The sequence below is a fragment of the Chelonoidis abingdonii genome, chromosome 7, assembly GCF_003597395.2.
Source record: "Chelonoidis abingdonii isolate Lonesome George chromosome 7, CheloAbing_2.0, whole genome shotgun sequence".
Lineage (NCBI taxonomy): Eukaryota > Metazoa > Chordata > Testudines > Testudinidae > Chelonoidis > Chelonoidis abingdonii.
In genome coordinates, this window is record NC_133775.1 from 99,126,573 (window position 1) to 99,153,814 (window position 27,242).

At 44.5% G+C, this 27,242-nt stretch overlaps 1 protein-coding gene across 12 annotated transcripts in view; it reads left to right on the forward strand.

The window, feature by feature from the left end:
* Window positions 1–27,242, forward strand: part of JADE2 (jade family PHD finger 2) — a 139,267-nt gene that overhangs the window by 13,884 nt on the left and 98,141 nt on the right. For 10 of the 12 annotated variants that reach the window (XM_032783497.2, XM_032783494.2, XM_032783499.2 and 7 more), the window contains 2 exons: window positions 3,235–3,320; window positions 26,552–26,709. In XM_032783497.2, coding sequence (XP_032639388.1) covers window positions 3,235–3,320; window positions 26,552–26,709 — 244 coding nt within the window. Of the gene's footprint in view, window positions 1–3,234; window positions 3,321–22,944; window positions 23,116–26,551; window positions 26,710–27,242 lie in introns of those variants that run through there. The other 2 variants (XM_032783502.2, XM_032783503.2) reach the window with 2 other exon arrangements.

Below are 27,242 nucleotides of genomic sequence, written 5' to 3' on the forward strand. Positions count from 1 at the left end.
AACCCCTTGATTTCCCATCATGAGAGGTGGATTAGATTGGGGAAAAGGCATTAAGGCCTCAGTTCAGCAAGGCATGTAAGATAATACTTAATTATAAGCATGTTTCACTTCATTCCCTATTCAGCAACTCATTAAAGCACACACTTAAGTATAAGCATGTGAGTAAGTGCTTTGCTGAATTGGGGCCTTAGGGTACAGCCTTGTGAATTGCAGAATGCCCTTCACTCCTACTGGCTTCAGTGCCATTGCCTGCTGCTGGAGAACTATAGTGTCCCAGAGACTCCATTGTAACCCTCAGCTGGTCTCTACAGATTTCTATGGGTTTCAGACACAAGAACAAATAAGTAGGCCTGGGATTTATTGAGAGCGATGCACCTTGCAGGATCAGGCTGTTCGAATGTTGAAAATGGGGAGACTCTCAGCCACTGACATTACAGTCATGACCTGATGGTTCTTTTTCGAGCAGGATTTTGTCCTTATAGTGCGGGTTAGATGAGATAGATGGTGGTTGCAGCTGTAGCCAGAGTAAGTGCCCTCCCTGACCATGGTGGGAATCCCAGGAGGCAGCACCAGTGGGGGAGATTGCAGTATTCAAAGGAATAATTAGGGCTATACACCACAGTGGCAGTAGGGTCCCTTTTTTTTGTAGTCAATATTTTGTATTGACACTGAGGGTTACTATACAATGAGCTTACTAAACCCAGTAGCGTTAACTAGCTTCCATGGGCTTCTTGGGATAAGGCATATATTTAATCATGGTATTAAAGAACACAGACTTATCTCTGTTGGACTTTGGTATTTATGCAGCAGGTAATATCTCAGCTGTTGACAAATGCTCTCCCGCAGCGTAACTGTAAACAAAACTGTGACCTTTTTTATGCCTTTGCCAGAAAGAGATGGTTGCCTGGTGTATTATCTTCGTTCACATGGTTTTAATACCACATTGTAGTTTGCTTTGAGGCAGGTAAAGTGGGAATTATTGATTTGATCTCTTAGTGCAAACTCTGAGCCAGATCTTGTAACCCCTACTCATTGAGTAAGGTCTCCCGTTATGAGTAATGACTGCTCATGTCTCTTTTCTTGTGTCCTAAAAATCAACAATCTGAGATTTAGCCAGTCATGTGGGAGAGTTGACTTCAAAGCCAGGGTTCCCCACCAAGGATAGCCTGGGAAGAGACAGCAGGGGCACCCGTTGATAGCAGCTGCCACAGGGAGGTATGTAGGTGAAGGCTTCCCTGAGACAGGATAGTGAGAATTTGCAAGTGGCAAGGACAAAAATTTGCTGTTGATACAGCTTGTATTTTATTACATTGTTAACAAGTGACATATTATTCTGTGGAGATTTAGGACAGATATTCCTTGAAGTATTTAGCACAGCAGGGTGTTGCTCTCTCATTGTTCTTGCACACTTTGATGTAACTCCAGACCTTACAGGATACAAATGATTGTGACCTTTGAACTAAGGGCCAAATCGTTTGCTGGTGTAAATCAGCATCGCTCCATTGACTTCACTGACTTACACTGAGGGATTGAATTGGCTGATTGACACCAGCCCTAGATCTTTAAGCTTTTTGGAAAGCTTTATGTTAGGCCATGTTTCTGCCAGCTTCTTGCATGGTTTGATTTTGTTGATATACAGGGTAGAGTTGTCCCTGCATGTGCCTATTCAGCCATTGGCTTAACCTGTCAACGGCATTTATTTCTTAGTAAACATAACTGACAGTTACCCTGGAGCCAGATATAAAAGATGTATTTATAGTGGAACATGGAGGGGTGCTGCTGTAGCTAAGATTGAGTTGTCATTATTATTATTTTATTATTTATTTTATTATATTTAAATGATTGTGTTGTTATTTATTACCCAATATGGACAAGATTTGTTATTACTTTTCTTATGCTTGGTGCTGCACGAGACTCAAAATAAAGAGAGTCCTTTAATAATAATGTAAAGACAGTTTTACCTCTGGAATGTGATGGGAATGTTGTGTTTATTTCCTCAATACAATGTGTAGTGTAACTTTTCACTAGGTGCAGCTGTGGGCTGGTGGAGTGCCTCTAGGCTTGAGCATTAAGTACAGACAGCAGTGGAGTGGGATAGCTCAGTGGTTTGAGCATTGGCCTGTTAAACCCAGCGTTGTAAGCCCAATCCCTTGGGGGGGCCATTTAGGGATCTGGGGCAAACTCAGTACTTGGTCCTGCGGGTGAAGGCAGGGGACTGGGCTTGATGACCTTTCAAGGTCCCTTCCAGTTCTATGCGATAGGTATATCGCCATATATTATTATTATTAAAAGATATGGGTTCTAATCCTGGCTCTTTCATGACAGGATTATCTGGACATCAGTTTTGTCAATACTTTGAGCCTTGGCAGCTGAAGTCTAAGTATAGATTTGGGTGTAACTTTAGGCACCCATGTTTGAACATTTTAGCCCTAAATTCTCATTTTGTCCCCTAAAAAATTGTCTGATTTCGGAAGTGCTGAGCCAAGATAGCCACAGTGTTCAGCCCTGCTGAAAATCAAGCCCCTCTTATTTAGATGCATAAATAGGTGTTTGAGTCTCTAACTTTAGGCTCCTGAATTTCAAAATACTGGTCTGAACTGCTGTGTGCCTCTGTTTCCCTGTCTCAAAAGGGGAATAATAATGGTTACCCATCTTAGTAAAGCACTTTGGGATCTACAGATGAAAAGTGCGAGAGAAGTATTCTATTTTATCTCAGTGTCAGTCCAAATTCACTCCTACTCCACACAAACCTGATGCTCAGTATCAGCTATTGGCTTCAGAAATGCCAAATAATGGACCTGAGACTGGACTGACGGGAAGTTAACCGCAGGTCATTTCTAGCTTCTTAATCTTGCTCTACTAGGTTTTTTTCGGTTTATTATTTTTGGTCTTTTGTGGTTTAAAGTGGACTTTGAGTTCTCATCAGCAGGAGATTGACAGCCCTGAAGCCTGCAGATCTCTGAGTGTCTGCAGAGCAGGGGCAGCACAGACAACAGTAGTGCTAGTTTCCCTCATGCCTCCCCATTCCCATGCCTCCTCCCTCTACCGGGGATCACTAGAGAGGATGAGAAGGGAGTTCATTCACCATGGCCCATTCACTCTTTCGCCTCCCAGCTGAGGGTCCAGCAAGGGGAGTGGAGGGACTGTTGTGACAGTGAGTCTTGTGACACATATGACAAGAAAGCTGTGGTCAGTTTCTTCTGCAGATAACTCTTACCTTGTGTCTCATTTAAGGTCATACGACATCAGTGTCAAGATGCTCCAAAATTCCAAATACAAAATCCAACTGGTCAAGACAGAAGGAGAAGAAGCCCTCTGAGGTTGGTTGTTTTTCTTGTTTCTAATCAGCCCACGCTTCGGTAATTTCAGTGCTTGTCCAGGTGTAATGGAAACAAGCATAGCGAAGGCTGACAGTAGGCAGAGGTGCTAGAACCACCTGTCCCTCTCAGAAGCCCCATACCTCCGTCAGTATGCACTCAGCAACAGAGGCGCATTGTGCTCTTCCACCTCCCCATTGGCCCTCTGGAGCTGTCACTCTCCATGGAGCTCTCCCTGCGGACGTCTATTGAGAATCTTTCATAATGGCATGGAGTTATAGAGTGGGGCGTGGGTAGTTGGGAGGTAGCAGGATGGAGAAGGAGCTGGATAGGACCCTGTATACTTCTCTCAGGAACCCATAAAAGTAGAGCTGGCCTTGAGCGTATCAGCCAGAAAGCTATCCTGATAATGACCTGCAAGCATCTCCAGTGCGTCAAGAGCCTGCTCTGCTGGGAAAGTCTCCCCCTGACTTCACTGTGAGTGGGAGTGGGTTTTATTACAGTATTTAAATTTGCCTGATGGCTGAGGATTCCCAGTGATTAGCTGCCTGGCCAGTTAGCCTGATCCCTTGCAAAAAGAGGCATATCTTGCAGAGGGAGGCATATCCATCAAGTATTTATATTCCTGTCATATGATTAGCTGCCCCTGTAGACCATAGAATTTGATGGAGTAAAGTTTGAATTAATTGGTCACATGGGTCATATATATTAGAAGTCTCTGAGGTCAGAGGTACGTATCCTCAGTTTAGCATGGTGACTCCTCTCTTCTGGATAATTAGGGTGTACTGGGGACTGTTAAATAGGAGCCAATACAATATTTAACCCAGAGGGGGAAATAAAGTTTCATTATTTTCCTTTTAGTTCCGCTGCGGGGCACCTGTGCATTAGGCTGAGGCAGCTGGCATATGGCCTTTTGCAGTGCCAGGCCCTTGCTCTACTAGCAGGGGATAAAAGGCACTGTCTACGTTGGGGCTGAAATGGTGCTAGCTGTTTCACTTGCTGCTGGCAGGCTTTCAGCACAGTTTCTCTGAGCTGGTTGGAGAGGAGCTAGGTTGTTTTTTTTTTCTGAGAACCATGCTGTGATTGTGTTATGATACCATCCTGTAGCATGGAGTGAAGCTGTGTCATGTTTTGCCTAGCATGGGCCTCAGACATAATTCCCATGGGCATGGAAACTATACTAGCAACAGCTTGTTGTAGCAACAGCAGTGTTTAAAGCTAGTCATTGCTATCTTCGTTTCCTCTGTAGTGTGAACAGAACTTAAAAGCGGTACCAGTCTTCCTTTCCTTTGGACACGGGTCCAGATCCAGAGTTGAGTCGGAGTCTAGAGGAAGTCTACTTTCGTGTGACTGACACCATCTTGCAATTTCGCCCTTGTATATGCTACTCCAACTTAGACTCTCTCTAGATTCCTTTAGACCTGCTTAACTACCATGTGTCTTACAGCCCCCAGCCTTCCGCAGCATCTCTAAATTTAACCCAGTGAGTGCTTGACCCTCCGTAACATCCTCAATTTGCATCAGGCTGGTAGATATTTGGGGGTGGTTCTCAAGGTCCTTCATTCACTCCCCAGACCAGATGCACTGCCCCCTCCTCACCAGGACAGATCTAAACAAATCAGTTGACATAAGTGTCTATAGCCTGAGTGCTTTAGGCCCTGGCTATCTGAGAGACAGGCTGTCTCCCCAAGAGTTGCTATGGCCCTTGAGGTCAGTGCAAGGACCCTTCAGATAATCCTAGATTTAAACATCTGGGGGCTGCTGGCAGGGCAGTCTGAGAGGAGGGCTCTTCGCTCTGTGATTCATGTTCCTGACAGTGCCTGAGTTTGTTGCTCTTTTAAAGCCATTGCAAGACATATCTCAACTCTCTTAGGCTTTCTTGGCTGGCAGAGCAGGCTGGTAAAATAGGTTTTCTGTTCTGTATATGGCCCTTGAAAGATAGGTGACTGGGGACAAAAAAAACCCCCAAAAAGCCACCAAACAAACCAAAAACAAAAAAGAGGAAACTTGCAGCATTGCCTCCTCTGTGGGCACAGTAGCCGCATCCTGTAGAATAGCTGCTTCTGCCTAATGTGACACATTTTAAAAGGCATCAGATTAGATATTTGTGAATTTCCAGCTTCTAGAAGGTCTAAGATCCACAGTCAACATTGGAACCCACTACCATAGCAATCACTGAAATCACTCATCACAAACCAAAGGGGAAACACTTGGCCTTTTAGGATGACAAGGCTGGGAAGCTGTATCCAAATACAGTTCCCTTCTGAAGTGGCACGTGTCAGGAATTTTCCCTATCCACTAGTAGGAAAGACACATTTATTGTTGCTGCTCTTTAATATAAGTTGAAAAGGCTGCATTTAATGGCCAGCTAGAAAGAATATGGTTAGTCATGCTGAGCAGTAAGGAAAATAAACCAGTGTTTATCCAGTTACAAATGAATTAACTGGAGGTGGGCCTGAACCAAAACCCCAGGTTCAAGCACCCCTGGGCTCTGAGGAAGTTCATAGCAGCTGGAATCAAACCCAGCTCTGAGCACCATTGCACTTTGGAAAGATTCAGATCTGGACCCATATCCAACTCTGCAGCTCGGGCTCATCGGTTAATACAGATGTATTGTGGCAGCTTTTGTCCCAAAAGATCCCATGCTGCTTCATGAACTGCCATACACAGGGGTCCGTTCTCAAACCAGGGAAATGTAGTCGGCTCTGGACTGGAGCAATGTTTAACAGTGCTTTGCAGCACTACCCAACTATTCAGACAGAAAGTGAAGAAACATGTCATATCTAAACTGAAACTGCAGGGGGGATTTTGGGAGGCAGAGTGTAAGCACCCAAGTTGGAAGTTGGCCACTTGACACTTGAGCTAACAACTCATCTTTTACAAAAAGTGTCATGGGAACTTTAACAGCCATTAGTGGTGAATATCTCAGCTATACATTTCTCATCCAGCATCTCCGGTAGCCCAGTCCATGCCCTCCTGGGGCACTTATTCTATATGGATTCTGGCCCAGCATTAATCTGAATAGCTTGGCAGATCTATCATGATCACAGTGCAAGGTAGTGTTTATGGAGGTCTGTGTGCTGAGTGCTTGTTTCCAGGATATTTGGCACAAGCTGGGACCAGCCGTCATATGATCTAGTACAGTACATGCCCTGTGTATGTGAGGGGTTTGGAAATGTAAAAAAAAACAACTCAAAACCATCTCACACAGTGCACTGAGGTGCTGTATTCTCTAAGACTGCGTTAAATGTAGGAGAGGTTTTCAGGGAAAGGGAAGCACGAAAGGGAGTTAGCAAAAGTGTGATGAGGCTGCAGACCGCCCCATTCCTGAGCAGTCCAGTCCATTGTGGGGAGGCAAGTGTAGCCATTTCCTAATCCAATCCCAGATCCAGATTTAGTAAATGGCCCTTACCTTTATAATGAGCTGAACCAAAACTTCAATCACCGACAGCCCTGAACTCTGGTGTTTGCAATCTGGCCATGGATAGTTGAGCCGTCTCTTGCTGTTAGACTGTTAACCTTTACGGCCTTGGGGGGAACCCCTGCTGTTGAGCAAACTACTGTGAAGAGATCCTGGAAACCAGTGATTTCATGTACCTGTCTAATCTCAAACCTCTTTCAACATCCCTCTGGAAGCTGTGTTCCTGCTTAGCTGTGACTAGTTTGGGGGCTGAGGTGCCATCTGCATTTCCTATGACAACGAAGGCATTAGTGTTGCATAGTTATTAGCTAGGTCAGGGTGATGTTTATTATGAAAGACTCTGTGACAAGAGATTAGCCGTACACTTCATAAACCCAACGCAAGGCAACTGGAAAAACAAGCTTCTTAGCATGGAAAAGTACTGAGCTGTTTGTAAACATCCATGGTGCAGGCTATTGCCAGGGAGAACACTGGTATTTATCAGTGCACGTTGCAGGGTCCTGACAGGGCTCTTCTTTGACGTGATACAGACCCTGGGCCTGATTCTCCAGCCACCTGCACCTGGTATAGCCATTTACACAAAGGCAAAGGTAAGAGCCACCTTCCTCAGCAGAGCAGCTCAGCAGCCACTCCCAGTGCACTGAAGTAGCCCTGCACTCTGGTAAGGGTAAGATTGAGCAGATCCATGGGGCAGCCCCTCCCTTGGCCAGCTCATGTCTCTCCCACTGCTTGCTGCTATGTGTGAGTTGCTGTGTAAACTGGATTTCATGCTGTGGGTGAGCACTCCACCCATGTCCAGCCCTTGCGCTTAGACAGCAGAGGCACATCGGTTCATTTGTCTGCAGAACCCTGCATTCGCAGTGTCATTAGCATCCTCTTGCCTTGCTCTGTTAAGATTTTTATTACCTTGATTAGAGCTTGGACTTCCTTGAACCCAACACCAGCTTGAGTTAAAGCCAAGTCCTGAGTATGATTTGTGGGTCCCCAAGCCTGCAGAGGGCCCCCAAAAGCTGGGGCCCACTAGAGAATGTGGAGATTTATCCCTCTGCTCTTGCTGCTGCAGGAACTGGGTGTGCAGGGGATGCCTATTGAATGTAGTAGAAAGTTCTCTCTCACTCTGGAGTGGGAGCTGAAATGAGCCTGGACCACTTGTCTTCAAGCAGCTGCATTTGCTATGTGTGCGTGAAGCCTTATCCCGTGTTGCTTTCCGCTGATGGGTCTGTGGGCCATTGTCAGGTGGGTTTAGTTACTGGGAATGCCATGCTGTAAAAGAGGCGTCTACGAAATCTACCCAGCCAAGCAAGCATGGTCATATTTGCTGAGCCTCGTTAGGAACCGCAGAGGCCTCACTGAGAAGTTTTTAAATTGAATCCAACATCTTTGTCAATCTTCCCAAACCAGTGTGGTTACAACAAATTAATGCCATTGTCTTTTGATTTGCTGAGAAGGGCAAAACAAAGATGCCTCCTGTTCCCACTTTAATTTCTGTTGTTCAATGAACCACTGGCATCCAACAGTTTGAAAAGAAATGAGGCTAGATTAAGGGATACCAGATTGGCTTCCAGATGAACAGATTAAGTCTCTTTTTTTACTAACAGACAGATAATATTAGTGCTTACAGATACACAATAGGCATTGCTACCTTTCTTAGTGCTGCTGCTGCTGCTGAATATTGCCGCCTCATCTCAGTTCGGAGTGAACTAGAAAAATGTGACATAATGCAATTGGGTAAGAAGGGCACTGGCTAGAGCAGTGAAGGCAGAAGTGAAGCTGAAATGGACAAGTAAGGGCATTAACTGTCTTTGTACTGGCTGGATGCTGATGCAAGGAGAATGTGTACAATGGAAAAGCGTCCTTAGAGTTTTCGTTGCTGAAATCACAACATTGTTTTCTCTTTTTCCAAAAGCATTTGTGAATTCTGTGCTTGTGACAGTGAGGAGCCAATAGCACTGGCTAGAGCCCGGTATAAAATCCTGCAGAACACAGTAGGTCAGACTGGATGACTTAACTTGTCATGTCTGGTTTTACTGTGTATGAAAACCTTCCCGATGCTACTCTGTCAGTCCCTTCCTGTGATGCCCTTGCTAGCCTGTTCCTTGGTTCTCACATGCTCGTGACATGCTGCAACCATGTTTTTTCATCCTTAGTTCCCCATTTATTTCTGCTGATGGACTTCACCCCTCACCTGCAATATGCTGCTTTTCCAGGCTGAGCCCCCCACAGCTCTGCCAGTGTGCCTCAGTTCCAACCTACAACACGCTGTTAAATGACCTTTTGTATCTGCCCATGGATGGATTGGGAAGCACTTATACACGCATGTATACATGCCTGCCCTCAAGTGAGACGAATCAGACTTCCAAAGGATGACGTATTTGTCACTAAATTAGAAGAAGATTGTCAGTAAACTTTGCATTTGGGAAGCCATTGCTCTCGGTGTATTAGCTGTTGCTGGGTCCTATGTAACATCAGTCAAGATGGCAGACAGAACAGAATGTTGTACCTAACACCCAAAAGAAAACCTGATAGATTAGTTTCCAAAACCAAAAAGCATCCCCCTGTCCTTCATGCTGTGAACCATTGCTCCACAACCACAGAAGAAATTATGGCCATCATTCATAGTGAGGTACATACAGCCAAATGAAATATGTGAACTGTAGAGAAACTGCACAGTAAATCTTCGTTACTGTGGTGGATAGAAAGACATCAATGAAAAGTTCCAAATTATTAGGTCTACAAAGGGGAAGAGAGTCAAATGTGAGATTTCAAAAGTAGATAGTAGCCCTTACATTTCCACCTGTACTATACCCTGTCTCACTAGCTGCAGTATTGTGGTTTGTTGCTTGCACTTGATTTTGAATGATGGTTATAATTTCCCTGTGTTTCCTGGCAGTGCTTTGCAGCACAAAGGACGTTGGAGTGGCTTTGCTGTATTTTTGCTAAAACTTTTTATAACAAAAAAAGTTTCTCTTTATGAACCAGGTATGAGTGTTGGGCGCTATTGCTTTCTACTGTGAGTTCTGAAGCAGTGGCTTACAAGTATCCTAAAGATTTCTCTTAGGGATCATCATTCTGCCCTTGGTTATGGGAACTGAAGGCAGTGGTGTCACATGATGTAACCGAAAGGGGAGGATTTGGAATACAATCCCCACTCAAGCAAAACTCCTGTTGAGCAGGACTTCAGGATTTGGCCTGATGGGAGTCATTTTATGTTTTATTAAGTGAATTGCATGTTTCTTGTGTGTTCTGCTCTCACCCTGGCTGATTTATGGACAGGACATTTGTCACAAAGCTGGATCTCTGCATTAGAATGAGAGCTGGCAAAGAAAGGAAACAATAAATGTATTTCAATGTAAGCCCAATCCTGAACCCAATGGAAGTCTTGCCATTGACTACAGCAGGTGCAAGATCATTCCCATAGGCATTAGACACAGATTATTACTTGGAGAGGCACATTGAAAGCCAAGAGTTTGCAGAGTTTGTCGAAAGTGATCCCCAAATGCTGGGAATCCATATACTGATATTGATGGTTCAGGTAACTGGAATTCCAGGATCTCTTTCTGTACTAGAGGGCCCAGTCCTGTGAGATCCTGAGAATTTCCTATGAGGTCACTCAGTGCATAGTTTTTACAGAGAAAGGCTCTCAGAATGTGGCCCATAGCGCTGCATCTCCATATAACTGTGCGTTTTACTTCTCCATGGACTTCAGGCTGCTACAATCCTAATTGGGTACAAGTCTCTTTCTAAGAGACTAGAGTTGGGGAAAGAAGTGCTCTGTTTGCACTTGCTCATTACCAGTAACAGTGGGGGAAAACAGATAACACATAACTTTAGGGCTATTAAATAATAAACATCGTAGGATGGTAGACATTAGAGATGGAATAGACCTACTGATACTGTGCATCCTTCTAGGATGTGTTTGATTAGACACGCTCTGGTCTCACACAGCACCGCATAAGGCAGTGTGCATTCACACAGTGCAGAGTTCCTTCAAAATAGTCCCTGGAATCATTGTCGTTTTAAAAGCTAATTAAAACCCGTGCCAGACGTGTGTTTCTTTAGTTTAGATTTAAAGACCAAAACAGATTCAGCCCTTTGGATTTCAGCCAGAAACTGATTTCACACAAGTAGAGACTACTTAATAAAAGGATCTGGATCCAATATTTTAAATTGAAATTTGAGACTAAGCAGATAATTGGCAGCTTCAGCCCGACCATGCAGTTGTTTTAAAAGCATGGCCTTTGACTAAGAATTTAAAGCAGGAGCTGAATGTGAGCGAGGTAGGTTTGGCCACTCTATTAAAGAGTTTTGTAAGTGAGAAAAGATCCTTGAAATCGATACAGAAATTTTGCAGAAAGCTAGTGAAGAGACTTGAAAATGAGGCTGCTAGGCAGAGAAAAATGTGAAGTGGTAAGAAATGGAGCAGAAGTGTTTTGTACTAACTGAACCCTACGAAAGGCAGCACGTTCTGGGAATCCTACAAGTATTGAATCGGACCAGTCAAGTGTAGATGTGACAAAACCATCACCCCCAAGTCTTTCTTGTTTCTTCGTGTTTCAAAGGTAATAAAAGGAAGTCCCAGAGGCAGTGAGACAGTGGCTTGTCAAAGAATAACCAGTGTGGCACCAAAGAACTCTATGTTTGAAATGGGTGTTGTAAGAGCTCAGTGGAACTTGTTTCCAGTGAACTCAGATGTAAAGAAACTCCATTTGTAGTGAAATGGAACAAAAGGCCCAGATCGTTACAATGCATCACAGTGCACACACTGCAGTTCTGCTTGTAGTGAATATGTGCTTGCAGTAATAATTGTTTGCACCCATGCTCTCCAAGTGCTTTACCTGTATTGGTCCAGATTCTCAGCACGTGTTTCATTAACGTCCACAGTTCTTTGCTGATCTATACCAGCTTAACATCTGGCACAGTGAACGCAGGCTATGACATAAGGAAGCATTGTTACCTCCTTATGACAGAGGAGGAAACCGAGGCACTGAGAGATTAAGTGACTCATCCTAAAATGCACTAGAAGCCTGTGGCAGAGTCAGGGATGGAACCTGAGGTCACCTCGACCAGTCTAAATTACGTTGGAATGAAAAGGTAGTGTTAATTTGCTGAAGAGGAAGTGTTACTGGTACATGCTTGAGGGCTAAATCAGTAAGACAAATAGGCCTCAACCCAGCATCTGTAGCTGGAGGGGGTTGAGTTAACCTTAGTCCATTGGCCTACCTATGTTCAGGTTACTAACCAGCTAGGCCCTCTTGGCCTGCAACCCTTTTCTGGAGTCGGCCTCTCGTCATCAGATGGGGAAGGGTTTCCCCTCTTGGGTCAAGGTTCTCAGAAAGGTTAAACCATGACCACCCTTCCTTGAAACAGCATATAATTCCTCTGATCTGGGGCTTCTGCTGCTACCTGGTGAAGTCCTTCTGTGAGGGCCAGGTTCTGCTGAGACTTGGCACTCATAGCGCCTTCCTTTTGGAGCCCCTGCCACCTAGGAGCACACTTCCTTGATTTCCTTTCCTGATGAGTCCCCTTCCCTTAGAAGCCTTTGCTTTCTGTGTTCTGGGGGCTGTTCCTCTTCTCAGGTGCCTCTGTTCTGTAGCCCCATCCCACTGCAAATAGCTTCCTTTTATTGTGTCTGGATGCTTCCTTGCCCACCTGATTGTCTCCCAGTTATTCGGTAAGTTAATTAGTCCCAGCAAACTTGAGTTGCCTCATTGCCCCTTGTGAAGCCTATCCGAGATATGCTGAGCCTTCCTGACACCTTCAGAGGGCCAGCTACCCTCTGACAAGTGAGTTCCTCAAATAATAACACTTGTTATTTGTTTATGGTGACACCAGTGGTGTGCTAGGTGCTTTCCACATTCATAGACCCCAAGACTGGTCATCATGAATGCAATCAGTTTGGGCTGTGACAGGTTGAGGGCATAGCTGAGTATGATAGATCTGGCTGAAAACCCTGGCCGTGCTAATTAAAAGTGGATCACAAAGACAACTTGCAGACACTAGAGAGAACAGGATTTTCAGTGGAGCCAGGAAGCACAGCACAAACTAAATGGAGCATGTGTGCTGCTGCTACTCATGGGTCTCTCCCATGGTGAGAACTGAACCTGTGAGAGTGTCCCTTCATATGAGAAGTCTGTGGTTGATAGTGTCTGATATTGTCAAAATATCTGGAAGAAGATACACGAGAAAGTGAATCTAATTATGCATCTCATGATAAGTCATTTCAGTCTGTGATGCCATGATGAATTGGCCTGAAGTAATTTCCCATGTAGAGTTAAGTGGTATTGCAGTTATGATCAAACACCTTCCGTAAGTTCCTGGCAGGGCCGGAGGCAGGATCCCTGACTCAATGGGTCAATAGTCTGGTCTGGTTTGACAAAGTCAGTGTTCTTCCCTGGATAGAAGTTGTTAGGACTAGTCAGTAATTAGACCTGGTGGGCCAAATCCATCTGTGATGTGACTCCACTGATGTCAGTGCATTTCCATGGTGGATTCACCCAGCTCCTCATCTAACAGCTGAGAGAATGTTTTCAAGGAAATGCCCATTGAGCAGGTGCGGTAGCAGCTCCGGAACGTGATTGAGCTTGCTGTTTGCCCTTTTTAAATGGCTGGACAGGGACAAGAGTGGGAAGAGTCTGTGAGCATGTGTCTGCAGAGCTCTCTTTGTAGAGTGGTTAATTTTTTAGATGCTCATTCAAGCCAAGAAACTTCCCATGCATGCCAAATTTGAGGATTGTTGTCTTTTTCAGCATTTAACCTGCTCTAAGGTGGAGCCAATAGGACATCTCTTTAAAGTGCTCATTACAAGCCTGGGACTATATTTGAACTTAGAGCTGAAAGGCTCCAAGCCTTGAGCTTCCTAGTATCCATAGCTTTAATTCACAGGTATAAGAAATAAGGAGAAAACATTAACTGCTGTGAGGAAACCAAGAGGTATCTTTTACCAGACAATCCCATTTGACTCTTTATCTTTTGTGATTCAAATCCAGGCAAACAGGCTTGAAGAAAATTAGCACTCTTGTTGAAACAAAGAGTTGAGAAGCAGGAAAATGAGGGTGCTTTACTCGTTCAAGTAGAGCTCGGGATCCGGGTCAGATGCTCCAGTAAGTGTATGAAGGTTGGGAAATGGGATCCAGCTCTGAAATCAACACAATAAGAAATCTTTCAGTCATAGGAAGACATGACATGAGAAAAGGAACCTGTGTGAAACCAGCAGGTGATATTAAACCATCATGCTGTTCAGAAGTGTTTTTCTGCACCTGGCAAAATGCCTTTCCAAGACTACGCCACGCTTGGCAATGCATCGCCATTGAGTTGACCATACTCAGTATCAATACTGACTTGACCGTACTCAGCGTTCAGAGCAACGCTACTGGAACCATGTTCCAGGTCAGCAAGGAAGGATTTAAAAGAAGTATATTTTTCAGACTGCTGACAGATTTACCTCCCTTTTTATATTTCCTATGGCAACATTTTAAATGCCCTTTTATTTTTCCTTTCCCTTGTGTCCTACTATGAGACACTCTTCATCTCTTGCTCTGCAAGCCTCCGAAGGCGCCAGGGTTAGCAAACTGTTTGAAATTGGCGTTGGGGGTGTTTTTGTGTGTGTGCTTTTCTTTTCTGAGCAGTGCGTTCTCTGGTGCTTTGAAGTCTCACAGACACAGATTCCTAACTTTTATTTCCTCCAGCTCAGAAGTAAAGAGGGTGCAAAGTGACTGGAGAGACGTTGGAGGATTTACTAATTCTTTCTCCCTCTTTAATGGTGGTGCAGGAGTACACCAAAGGTTGGCCCACTAGATATTTATCTTACTGAGGATGGATCACTTGATGCTGCTCTGTCCTCCAACACCTGAGCTGTGGACAGAGTCAGGCACCTCAGAGAAGTTGTTTAGAAATGTGAACCACATTTGTGCTTCCTTTTCCTTTTTGCTCTTCGTGCTCTGCTGGAACACCTCTAAGATACTTGAGTAAGTTGAGTTAAAATGTGAATGCTTCATTTTTGACTGTCCAACCTGTTTAACACTAGCAGAGCAATACATGATCAGCTCTTTAGCATTGTGGTTCTGAAAAGTGGGGGAATAACCTTTAATCAGCTACTGGAGCCAGAGCATACATTGTAGATCTCAAGGCCTACACTGCACTGGAAATGTGGCAGAGAGGCCAATAGAACGTTTCTCGATGTAGCAAGACAATGGAGATTGACTGAATTCATATATGGTGGGAAAACACCAAGTGAATGAGATATATATATATCAAAGGGCCAGCACCTTGTCTACGTATGTGATGCCAGCGCACCAGGGAGTGAAGCAGAGACCTCCAGGGCTAAAAGCACCTGCTGCTACAACTTGAGCTAAATAGTCAAGGCTCCCAAGCTGGGGCTGTAACAGACTCACAGACTTTAGAAGTAAGCGCAGAGCGGGAACCCTGTAATATGCCAATCATTGCATTATATGTGCACCACATAAGCTCTGTTTTGAAGACTTCCAGGACTTGTGCTGGCCTTCTGTAAAGAGGTGAATTTTACTCCACTGTGTTTTTAAAATCAGCGTGCAGAGAAGATGCTTTGGGGATTGAGTCACAGCCCATGGGTGGTGGGGAGAGGCGTGAAGAATAGTGTGACCTGATGACTAATGTTTTCCTGTTTTGCATCTTTTTTTTAAGTGAATTTAGTGCTGGTCAGTAGTTGCTGGGCTGGTAGCTCTGGAGACTGAAATCCTCGGAAGAAGGAAGGTGATGGGTCTGACTGGCAGAGACCCTGGGGAGTTTTCACCTTAATCTGCAGCTTGGGGCATGGGTCACTTGCTGGTTTGAATTAAATGGTGGGTCCTCTGTAACTTGAAATCTTTAAATCAAAATTTGTGGACTTCAGTAACTCAGCCACAGTTTAAGAGTCTATAACAGGAGTGGGTGGGCGAGGTTCTGTGGCCTGTGATGTGCTGGAGGGCCGATTAGATGATCACAATCGTCCCTTCTGGCGTTAAAGTCTTTATGTGAGGCTATGAGTGTGGGCAAAGGCAGTGACAGTTTCCCTGTGCTGCCCCACAATGTGCCCCAATCCTGACCTGCAGGGATCACCGCTCAGGGATGAGAGTCCCCAGGGCCCATTCAGTCCTGAGCCTTCCTGTGGTGGTTGCCAAGAAGAGTTTGGTTCATGTAATTTTAAGAAAACAGCCATGACGTTATCTGGCTTCTGGGCCTTTAAGATCGGTGAGATGTTCGTTGCAGCTGGAGTGGAGCCTAAATGTAGGAATAGACTGGACAGGCAGCAGGGTCGGCTCCAGGCCACAGTGCATCAAGTGCATGCTTGGGGCGGCACGCCATGGGGGGTGCTCTGCCAGTTGCCCGGAGGGCGGCAGGCGGCTCCGGTGGACCTCCCGCAGGCTTCCCTGCGGCGGGTCCGCTGGTCCCACGGCTCCGGTGGAGCATCTGCAGACACGCCTGCGGGAGGTCCACCGGAGCCGCGGGACCACCGGACTCCCTGTAGGGAAGCCTGCGGGAGGTCCACCGGAGCCGCGGGACCACCGGACTCCCTGTAGGGAAGCCTGCGGGAGGTCCACCGGAGCCGCGGGACTGGCGAGCAGCAGAGCGCCCCCCTGCGGCGTGCCGCCGTGCTTGGGGTGGTGAAATTGCTAGAGCCGGCCCTGATAGGTAGGATTCAATTCACCCCAGTGCAGAAGGTGAACACCAGGACTGTGCACCAGCTAAGCCCCATGTCTGAAGTGGGGAATTAATTGAGGCATAGGCCCAGGTATGTGCTAGCACTTAGCACAAATGTGAATTTCACCTGCTTTGCTTGGTCCATTTATTGCCATTTTCTTGTTGTTTTTTCTTTTCTTTTCCATCTGATTAGTCATTTTCCTTTGGCATGGAAGTGTGATCGTTTTATTGGGTATCAGAAGCCGTAACAAAAGGTGCCAGTTTTGCTGATGTGGTGTTGTAATGCCTGTCACTAATGTGCGTCCCCCTGACTTCCTTTTGATTCTATGTTTATTCTTCAGATCTGTTTAAAATGTTCTCTACCACTTCCCCGAATAGGTGGCAAATAAGAGCGTTGCAAATGGCATATTGAAAGCACAGGATGATTTGATTCTGTCTGTGCCTCTCAGGATCACAGAGCCATGGCAATGCCATACATTTTCATTGGGCTGATATTTAATGATGGTATTTATCATGTTAAAGCAAGTGTCTAGGCAGGGCCAATAATGCAGGGGGAAAAAAAGCCAATGGGAAAAAGAAAGATGCCTGCCAGCTGTAGCACTGCTGAAGAGTCCCAGGCTGAGCTCCCAGAGGCGGTGGAGCCTGTGCATCTCTTGGCGCAGCTTCTTTTGGAGTAAGAACATTGGTCCAGGTATACAAGCTTTATGCTAGAGGAGGGAGGCACCTGGGGCTCTTTTCTGGGAGAGTTATAGCATTTAGAGCTGATTACAAGGGAGCAGCTAGGCGGAGGGGCACATGCCTTTCAGCACCTTCTGTGGTCCAGGTGTACCCACCAGACACTGAATGTAGGTATCAAAGAACAGAAAGTCAGGACTAGGAGAAATCAGGTCGTGAGTTACCTCCTCCTCTGCTCCTTTTGTTATAGGGAGTTAGAAGAACTGGTAACGAGGTGTTTTCTGCTTCTCCAGATGCACTGATGGAGATGGAGGGGGGGGTCCGCCTAGGAGTTGCTGAGCTTGCAGGGGACATGGGGCCGCCAAAAGTGTTTGGCCTCAAGTAGATTCTTGGTTAGCTTGTGCTGAAGCTAGCCCTAAATACAGGCCCCTGGGGTCAAATTTTCAAACACATTTATGTGCCTAAATGTGCAGATAGGCACCTAGTGGGATTTTCAAAAGCACTTACGCAGGTTAAGTGTGGTAAGTCCCATTGAAATCAATGACAGATGTCTAACCTGCTGGGGTGCTTTTGAATATCCCACTAGGCATCTGTGTGCATCTTTAGACACCTGAATACCTTTGAAATTGTGGCCCTGGGTCTTGTCCCCTTTCAGGTGGACAGAGTTCTCCATACATTGAGATCCTGATTGTGCTACTTCCCAGTTCAGTGAGAGGGAGAGAGCTACCATGGTCGGTCCATTACTGAAGTCACTATGTCGCCGTCACAGTCGCCATAGTTGGTCTCGTGGCTCACGTTGGTTATTAAATTAGAGTTATAGCTCTTTAAACCGTTGTTCACATTGTTTGAAGAAGCAATTAACATCTTCCAAGCAGATCAGCGGAACCGGTGTTGCTAAGCAGCAGGCCTTTAAAGACTATTTGTCAATTTCTGCAGAAGGGAGGAAATAGTAAACAGTCCTATTGAGAGAAAATTGCTTGTTTTCTAGTACACAACTTTCCCTCCACTACCAGGTCCTCAGTTCATCAGTGCCCAATTTATCCTTTATTTAGTTTTCATAAATAATTCAGAAGAGTTTGAGTAGAATAATTGAGTCTTTTCCCAACCCTAATCCCAGACAATTCAAAACAAAAAGACATTTAGATTACAATTTGAACATATTAGCTGCTGGTAGATTTCCAGACAACTGATCTGCTTTCCTTTAGAATTTCTGTGGCATTCTATCATTTCTAAAGCGTTCTGCTTTGATAGTTAGTAATTTATGCATTTCCAGTTCTTCATGGAAAAACAGAGGCATCATCATGATAGAGTGTTGGCACACTTGCTGCCTTTGAAAGTGGAGGCTTATCTGTCTTCGAAGAAGGACTGAATAAGCGAAGCAGTAATATTACAAATCCAGCCTGCAATGTGCCTTATCATCTTTGGGGAAATAGATACAATCGTACTTATTTGGTTTAAAATTAGAACTAATCTTCTATCCTAACGTGAGTTTACAAGCCTGAAGGGATGAGTTTGGAGAAAAACTTAGGCAGGAAAACACAGGCCTGTGATTTGTGCAATACATTGGTGAGAAATTGTGCAGAACGCTGATTCACTCTCCCTTTTCAATGGTAAGGACTGTAGGCTGTGTTCTGTAGCATTCAGGAAGGTCTTGCCCTCACAACACTATGCTTCACTTCAACCCCTGAGGATCTTGTGAACTATTTGTAAAGCTGGTCCTGGCTTTACTCAGACTAGTGACCAAAGTCAGGTAGGCTGCACAGCATAAGCTTTCAATGGAGATGCTACTGGGGTGCTGAAGGCACCCAGGCAGTGCAAGAGCTGTGACCCCTTCAAGCGACCATGCAGACTGAGAAAGAATTAAATAAATAACCCCAGATAACAGCTGTAAACTAAGCCAAATGTGTTGATCTTAGTCTGTATGGTGAGGAGCTGAGCGCCCACGGAACATAGATCCAGTCCACACAGCACACATCAAGATAAAATGAGTCCACTTTCTGCTGCAAGAGGATTTTTAATGCTTTTTATAGTTGCCTTTGTGCTCCTGTGCCAAAGAAGTCTTCCTGTGGACAGAGAGCACTGGAGCAAAGCGACACTGCCTAGTGGCAAGCAACACTGATCACCAGTTTTAGGACTTTTTCTTTTCTCCATTCAGAGCCTCTTTTCAGTCCACTGTCTGCAGAAAGCCTCCAGATGCCAGGGGTGGGGTGTTCTTTATTGCAACGATGACAGATTACATAGCCAAACTCGACTCTGATGGCATTTGGTCCATAAATGACGGGGGAGTGTATTTGTTGAGTGCTGGATATGGTGGTGATATGGCCATACAAGTAGAGAAACAAACAGATTAGATAGCTCAAGCCAGCTTTGTTTTCTGAACCCTTACTACAGCCATTAGGGTGATACATACAATTGGAGGCTCCATCACTGATTTGTTATGGGGGCTCCAAAGCTTGTGCAGTTTCTAAGACTTAACATGACCTACAGAGACAATGAACAATCCAGCATTTAGTTCTCTGTCCTGCACGCTTATACATATCCATCAGATAAGACACATGACCTGGATGCTCTTCCCATCTCTGCTACAGACTTGTGTGACTTTGAGCAAGTCACTTCGCATCTCTGTACCTCTGTTCCTTCAATTTGTAGAATGAAGATAATGGACCAGATTCCAGGCTGGTGTAAATCACTTTTGCATACCTCTCTCTGGTCCTGTGCCGAGACTGGAGGATCCAACCCACTGTCTTTAACATACTACAGTCATGTGATCATGGCTTTGCAAATAAGAATTAAGATCTCTAGCTAGGTTACTCTTCTAAAACCAGGGCTCTGTAGCTGCCAAAGCCCTCTTTTCAAGAGACAGCAGAATGATCTTTTTGAAGGTGGAGAGTAAAGTTAGGAGCCCAGAGATCCACTAGTCAAGTCATCCTGCTTTCCCTCATACAGTGTAAATCCAAAGTAATTCTCTGATGTCAGTGGAGTTAGCAGCTCGGGGGAAAACTGGTGTGAGACAATCAGCCCCGTAGTCTTCACTCTCTGTGATCATACTTTTATTTTTTTAATCAAATCTTTTATTTTTAAAACAGTAAATATTTCTTATAACCTAGCCTAGTTTTTTTAAATCTTGCTGATAATTAAGAGAATAATCAATACAGCACAGTTAAACCCATGATCTCTTGCAACACTAAATATCCGATGATAGGTATCTTCTTTAGTGATGGCGGAGATAATTATTTGGAAAATTTTCCGTTTCTCTGTAGGGTAAAATTCTCAAGGGAGATGACGAGGTGAGGAACCTTTTGCTTTTAGGTCACCAGTTTAAATCAAGGTCAGATTGGGAGTCACCAAAATTGCCATCAGGCGGCTGTTCACTGGCCTCTGTGCGGGGAGTTGGTGAAGTTAGTCTAGTTATTGATAGACAGCTGTCCATATCCTGTTGTCACTATCACAGTTGGCAATCTCAGCTCCCCTGCCCCCACCAATCGTCAATGAATCCCATAACTCTGAGTTCTGATGCTGTGCTTGTCAGTTATGGACAGAAAAAAGTAGGGACAGTCTCCCAAGAGAAGACTAAAAGCCGTGCCTGATGCTGCAGGCATTGGAGCTGGGGTCTTGGTAGTTGTGCTTTCCTGGCAGGTTAGTGTAATTGCACAATCATACTGCAATAAAAAAGTAATTGGGAGGAAGAAAACATTCTTGAATTTCTGCACGAGCTGTGTTTTTTCTCAGCAGCGTTTTGTCTGCTGTGCCAGTTTCAGACTCCCGAGCCAGAAATTCCTGGACGATTTCTTGTTATTTGCATATCATGAAGGAGTGATGTCATATTCGTAATTACTTATACAGCTAAGTCTTTGAAGTCAGTATCATCACCAGGTAGCTGATGTGGATGGGTGGTGAAGCACCAGGAGGAAGAGGCTGGAAGTTCTGAGTTGACAACAAGGTTAGGTAGCTGAATGCGCACTTCAGGGATCCTACAGCAATCTCAAAGGCAGGCAGTGTCTCTGAGATTGAGACTTCTGACAAACTTAGCAACTATTTCAAAGAGAAAAACTTGGCTTTGCATGTCTCTTGCTGTTATCCTCCTTGTTGTCAAATAGAACTTTGCACTTCACCCGAGACTCCCAAAGGGAGAAATTGCTGAGGGCCCGCACAAGATCACGAGTCCCACTTAAGCCTTTTCAGTGGAGTCTAAGTGGGACATGGTGTTTGGACCTCATGCAGAAGGGTAAGTTTTACCCATCAGTAAGTTATGCCTGTTACCCCTGTGAGTCAGAGTCATCCCCATTTTATAGATGGGGAAGCTAAGGCACAGATTGGTCACACGTTACATTTTCAGAAGTGTTTACTTGTTTTGGGTTCCTCAATATTTCGTTGCCCAACATTGGGCCTCTCAGAGGTACGGAGAATCTGCAACTTTCCCTCACTCCAGCTGGAGTTATGGGTGCTGTGCTGAGCACCTTAGAGAATAAATCCCTAAGGGTCTCAGGTTGGGCATAAAAAATTGAGAGACCTCCAAATGAGTAAGCCCTTACTGAAAATGTTGGCTGGCAAGGTGCCTTTAGTTGGACACATTAGAAATGCTATAACATTTTAGCCCCACTGAATTTGCAAGTAAACAAATACTAGGATTTTAAATAGATCTCATGTCCTGTCATTAAAACATGTACAATTCAGAGAGGGGAGATCTTCATAGCTACCGAAACAGAATCATCCCTTGTCCTAACAGGCTAGGTGGAAACTCAGAGCAAGGTAAAAGGTTCAGATTGATGCTGAATCTTGTTTGTTTTATATCCTTTGGAGATGGTCACTTGGTGATACTGAGTAACGTAAACAGCTTTTAGGTCTGAATGGTGACATTGGGGACAGTAGATCTATCACTAAAAGGGCACATACATACATTATGTTTTAGAAATGCATTAGAGCTGCATTGGCTTTATTTATTTTTTATTTATATTTATAGTTTTCATATTGCTTGATATTCAGGGATGCAAAACTGTAAGGACTGTGATGTCTTTTTCACATTACTTCTTATGTTTACTTAGCATTTATCTTAATCTTATTTTAATTTTTCGGCCTAGTAGCATAATAAAATGTTACTGTGGTGTTCTTAACAATTAAATTATATTGACATATGGAGACTTCAAGGAACTTGACCTTTCTCAAACCCAGCCTAGCTCTGCCTATAACATGTAGGCTGTTAATTATGTTTTTATTGGAAGATGTAGCCAGACTGTGTCTGGGCAGTTTAATTTAGCTCTTTATAGATGTGGTCAAAAATGTCTCCAAACAAATGCAGCAGGAAAAAGGTGCTACTGCTGTCCAAAGAGGTAACAATATAGAAAAGGTTGTTTATGTATTTATACTTAGCTGTAATTGGGTTATCAGCTGAGGCTCTGAGGATTAAATGAACTGACCTAAATACCAGGTCTCAGTTAGGGGTTAATGTCTGTTTTCCTGTATAGTATCCGATTTGGTTTCCAAAATACCCTCCAGGGCATTTGATCTTTGTATTGAAAGTGTGAAGCCATCCTGGAATCATTCATTACAGTTCATCCCAAGCAATAGTTAGTTTGAGAATAAGCACTGAAGAAAACACCTGATCCATCCCAGCCACACATAAGGTAATGCAGAAGTAGCCTGAGACAGACTGATTAGGGATAGCTGGTGTCTGGATGTTATTGCTGGCATTGTGGATTATTATTTCAGATAATAACAGATGCGGAGAAAAGGAGAAATCATCCATTTTCATTTACAAATGGTTCTTTATTCTCCAAGAGATGGGGTAGCTCTAATCAAATCGTTGCTGTCAGGCAATCCCCTGAACGAAAAACCTTATTTACCATGATCTGTTTTGTGGAATTATTTTTTTCCCCACAGTGTACATCAGGGAAACCTCAGTAGGTCCAGAAGCATAATGGGAAGGGAAGATGAGCAAAATCACTATCCCAGGGCTGGAGAATTCTCCGAGAGGAGGGGCCCAGTTGAGCAGTTTAACGGGTCAGTGAGAATCAGAGTGTGTTCGGCTGCAGGCTCTGGCCATGTAGGCAGGCATGTATACCACCATTTAGTTTGATTTTTTTCCTGTTCACTAAACAAGCTGTTTTTTTCCCCAAGACTGTAAACAATATCCATCCTTTTGGGAAGCCAGACAGAATATTAAAGTGTGAAACAGCTTTATAACCTAATAATTTCTTTGTGTTTCCAGCAAACTGGCATGCTGTTAGTGAGCCCCAAAACGTACCAGGGATTGGTCTTAACATCTGAGTCATCCAATAACCATTAGCAATTAAGACCAACAATTACAACCTTGTGAATTTCAGAAGTGTTGCTGACACCTCAAAGAAAACTTTAAGAGGCATTCTGGGCCAAATTCTGGTCTAAATTGGGAGTAAGTTCATTCTCTGCAGAAGAGTCACCCCAGATTTACGCTGGTGGAACGGAGTAGAATCTGGCCTCCATTCAGAAATGATTCTGCAAACAATTTTCCGTTCTCTTCCTTTTCTTTTTATTACCAGCGATACTGAAAACAGATTGCCAGAGCCCAGTTGGTGTAAATTGACATACCTCTGTTCAAGCTACACTGATTTACATCAGCTGAATAGCTGGCCCATCTTCATCTACTCCTTTGGGATCTCTGAACAATAATGCCACAGAGCATTTGTGATACCCTGTCTAGGGCTTCTGTATTTGTGAGGCAGATCCTGGTCTTAGTTACACCAGTGTAAATCCGGAATACCTCTGTTGGCGCTCTAGATTTATTGTGGTGCAAGTGAAAACAGATTTAGCCCTGTGACTCACCTATGGATGTCTTTCTCTCTTGGTATCCTTTCACATTTGCTGTAAAATAAAAAAGTAGTCCCTCCAAACTAAAAGGAAAATAGCCATACTTCCTAGCATTATGCAGACTGAGGGTTGAGAAGGACAAAGAGGTTTGTTAGGTGGAGGGATCCTGCTGTTTGTGGAGGAGAGAATGAGCTGCCTGCAGCCTCTGTCCACAATCATGTCATTTTCAGAAAGGGGTTCAGCCAGTTGGTGAAGTCCTGGCTTCTTCGGTCGGGTGGACGCTGGGGACAGGAAGACCAGCATCATCCCCTGAAGAACATGAGGACACCAGCCATCTCAAATGTATCTTGTCCCCTTCTTGATATCAGATCTTGTGAGTGGATCTTTTGAAATCTCACCCCCAAACAGCAGGAATCTCACAACATTTCCACCAGGGGATAAAATCTTTTCAGCCGCCAAGCCAGAACCCTTTGTACTTTCAGAGCCAACCTGGAACCAGAACTCCAGGGGCAGGTTTCAATACTCATTCTGGTCTGGGAAGATTTCTTAGGTGTCTGGATTCAGGTGTCCATTGTTCCATCCCTATATGTAATGTGGGGCAGGGGTAGTGACTGGCACAGTTATGGATACAGAAGTCTTGTCATTTGAACTGTCTGTTCTCAGCCGTTTGCAGCTTTCTGAAATATTCACGTTATGGGATGGAATGTCCCAGGCTTAGTCTCTCTCCAGAGAAAGGGAATATTTCTTGGAAGCTTGAAGAAAAAGGATCACAAAGCTTTTAGTACCAAGGCAATCCAGAAAAAAATATTTCCTCTCATTTTAAAAAAATTCATACCATGTTTTTGAAAAAAGCTGTAGAGCTGGAGTAGCTGAAGGTAGAAAGTTCCCTCACCCTTTGCCTGCCCCCAGATGTTTCTTTGGGAGTAGCTTGCACCCCAGGTGTTGCTGTCTGGGACTAAAATTGTAGATAGCTTCTGAATGGTTCCTTATACCTTTCCTTTCCACCCACAGATACCCACACTGAGGGCCAGCTATTCTACCCCTTAGAAAATATTGGTTTTGCCCATTAAGATTTATAATTAACACGGAGTTTTCGTTTAAGGATGCTGGATGTAGCTCAACCCATGGTTTTCCAGCGTGTCCCTGAATCACTGTGTTGCAGAGACAGACTGTTCAATGGCAATGCTATGTTTACTTCTGAAACGGGGGCAAGGTCAGTGTCAAAGAATCTGGCTGTTTTTAAGTGCCTCTGCATTTGCCAGGGCTGCTCTGGCTATGTTTTAAGAATGATAAGTTTTAGAAAAAAAAGACTCAGAATATTTTGTATGAGAACTGTGTTGTGACCTGAAAGGAGCAGTTTCTGAAGGCAGATCATTGAAGGGTTTTGCTGATTTCTCTGCATTTATAGCAGATAATAAAAACTAAAACATGCATGGGAATCAGGTGACTGTGTACTTTCACTACAGCCTTATCTGTGTTAGCCATTCAAGAAGAAAGAAAACATCAACACATCCCAAGAAAGCTGAATGCAGTGAAAACATAGAGTCTTTGGATTTTCTGCTGAGTTCAAAGTAGTTGTTTGTATGAATATGTTTAATCCATTTATCGCCTGGAGGAAAATAGCGCACCCTTTATTTTACCCTTCTTTAATGTTGGCTATCTCTCTCCCAGCATTGTTTGAAATATAAAGCCCAGATTTCACATACACGCATCCTACACTGATGTAAAATGGAGTTACTCTTGATTTACACCAGTGTAAGTGAGATGAGAGTGAGACCCATTATGTTTAGATATCAAGATATTTGCTGCTTGTCTTTTCATCTAGTTGTAATTTGACAAATGGCTAATATGCCTATTAAGTGGCAGGAGGAGAAGAGAGTGACTCCCACAGTGAGATTCCTCAGTCATAAAGGCCAGAGGTGCTGGTCATAAGGTTTTGATATTCTAATCGCACGCAGTCCCATCTCTTAGTTACCTGCACCTCCCATGCTGCTCTCTTGGGGAACACACTGAGAGCATTCTGTGGTTTGTTCCCTCTCTCCCCTAAAGTCGTGGGAAGAGAAGCCTGCATTCTCTTCTGCTTGTTGGAATAATAATAGTGGTCCAAGTTCATCCAGGCCACCAAGTTCCAGGATCTCAGCCTACTCCGGGACATTGAGGCCTCCCAGTGGAAAGTCCAGAATTCCATGGAGCAGTTTTGTCTCAGTGTCTTTAAGCAGGGATGACTCAGCCATCAGTTGCAGTCAGCTAGGTCTTTCCCTAACTGGGAGCATGAATAACAGGAAAGTGAAATAATGTAAGAGAATCAGGAAGTAAAGAGATACTCTGCATGGGCTCTGGGGTTCAGTCCAGTTCTGTGAGCAGCCACTCCAGTAGCCTGTGTCCTTGACCCCCGTGAAAGGGGAGGGAAGGCTGAGCTGAAGACAGGAAGTTTCCTTGAAAGCCCTTGCGTTATAATATGAAGGAAAACAGAAGGCCTGATGATATATCCTAGTGTGTGAACAGTAGTTTACCTGTTCTCCACATTTACTTCCACTGCTCCAGGCGGGTCCCTCTCTTTTTTCAGGCCTGGCATGACTGTCCCGTTGGGAAATCCATAAAGGCAGCAGAATACCAGCTTGCAAGGGGAATGCCGCTGCCCCAGTGCAATGTCTCATCTCTGCCGAGTCATTTAAGACCGTCTCATTGCTTTTTTCTGTAGGTTTTTCGTACCGATCTGATAACAGCCATGAAAATCCCTGACTCACATCAGTTGAGTCCAGATGAGTACTACATACTTGCCGATCCCTGGAGGCAGGAGTGGGAGAAAGGAGTCCAAGTTCCAGCGGGAGCAGAGGCGATACCTGAACCAGTGATTAGGTAAGTGAGCACAATATTGATTGTGCTGCTAGATTCCTGCAGTCTCTTTTCCTGTCCTTGGAGGGGATACTTATTTACTTGGCATTGTTCTGTCCATCTGTTTATTTGAGGAGCTTCCAAAATAATTTGGGTTTATAGTGCTGTCTAAACTGCAGTGTAAATAAAGCAGGCAGGCCTGGAACTTGAGCTAGGTGGAAGCGAGCCTTAAGGTGGTAAAAAACCATCAGTCCTAGGATTCAGATCCAGGGGGAGGGGGCAAATGATCAAATGCAGTAGAACCAGGTGACGCTTCCAACTGCAGCAGTGGCCTGTGCTTCTGTGAGGACAGCAAGACACAGTGGAAATGTGCAAGAGGGGACAAGTGAAGGGCAAAATCCCTTAGTAAGCAAGTGATATGTATGCGCGAGAACATATCTGTCTGGGGAGACAGAAATGTGGTTTTATAGGCTGTCCAGACCTACCATCATGGTCCTGGAAGAGCACACTCTGGGCTGTACAAGCTTTGCAGCGCACCAGCGGCCATACATGCGAGT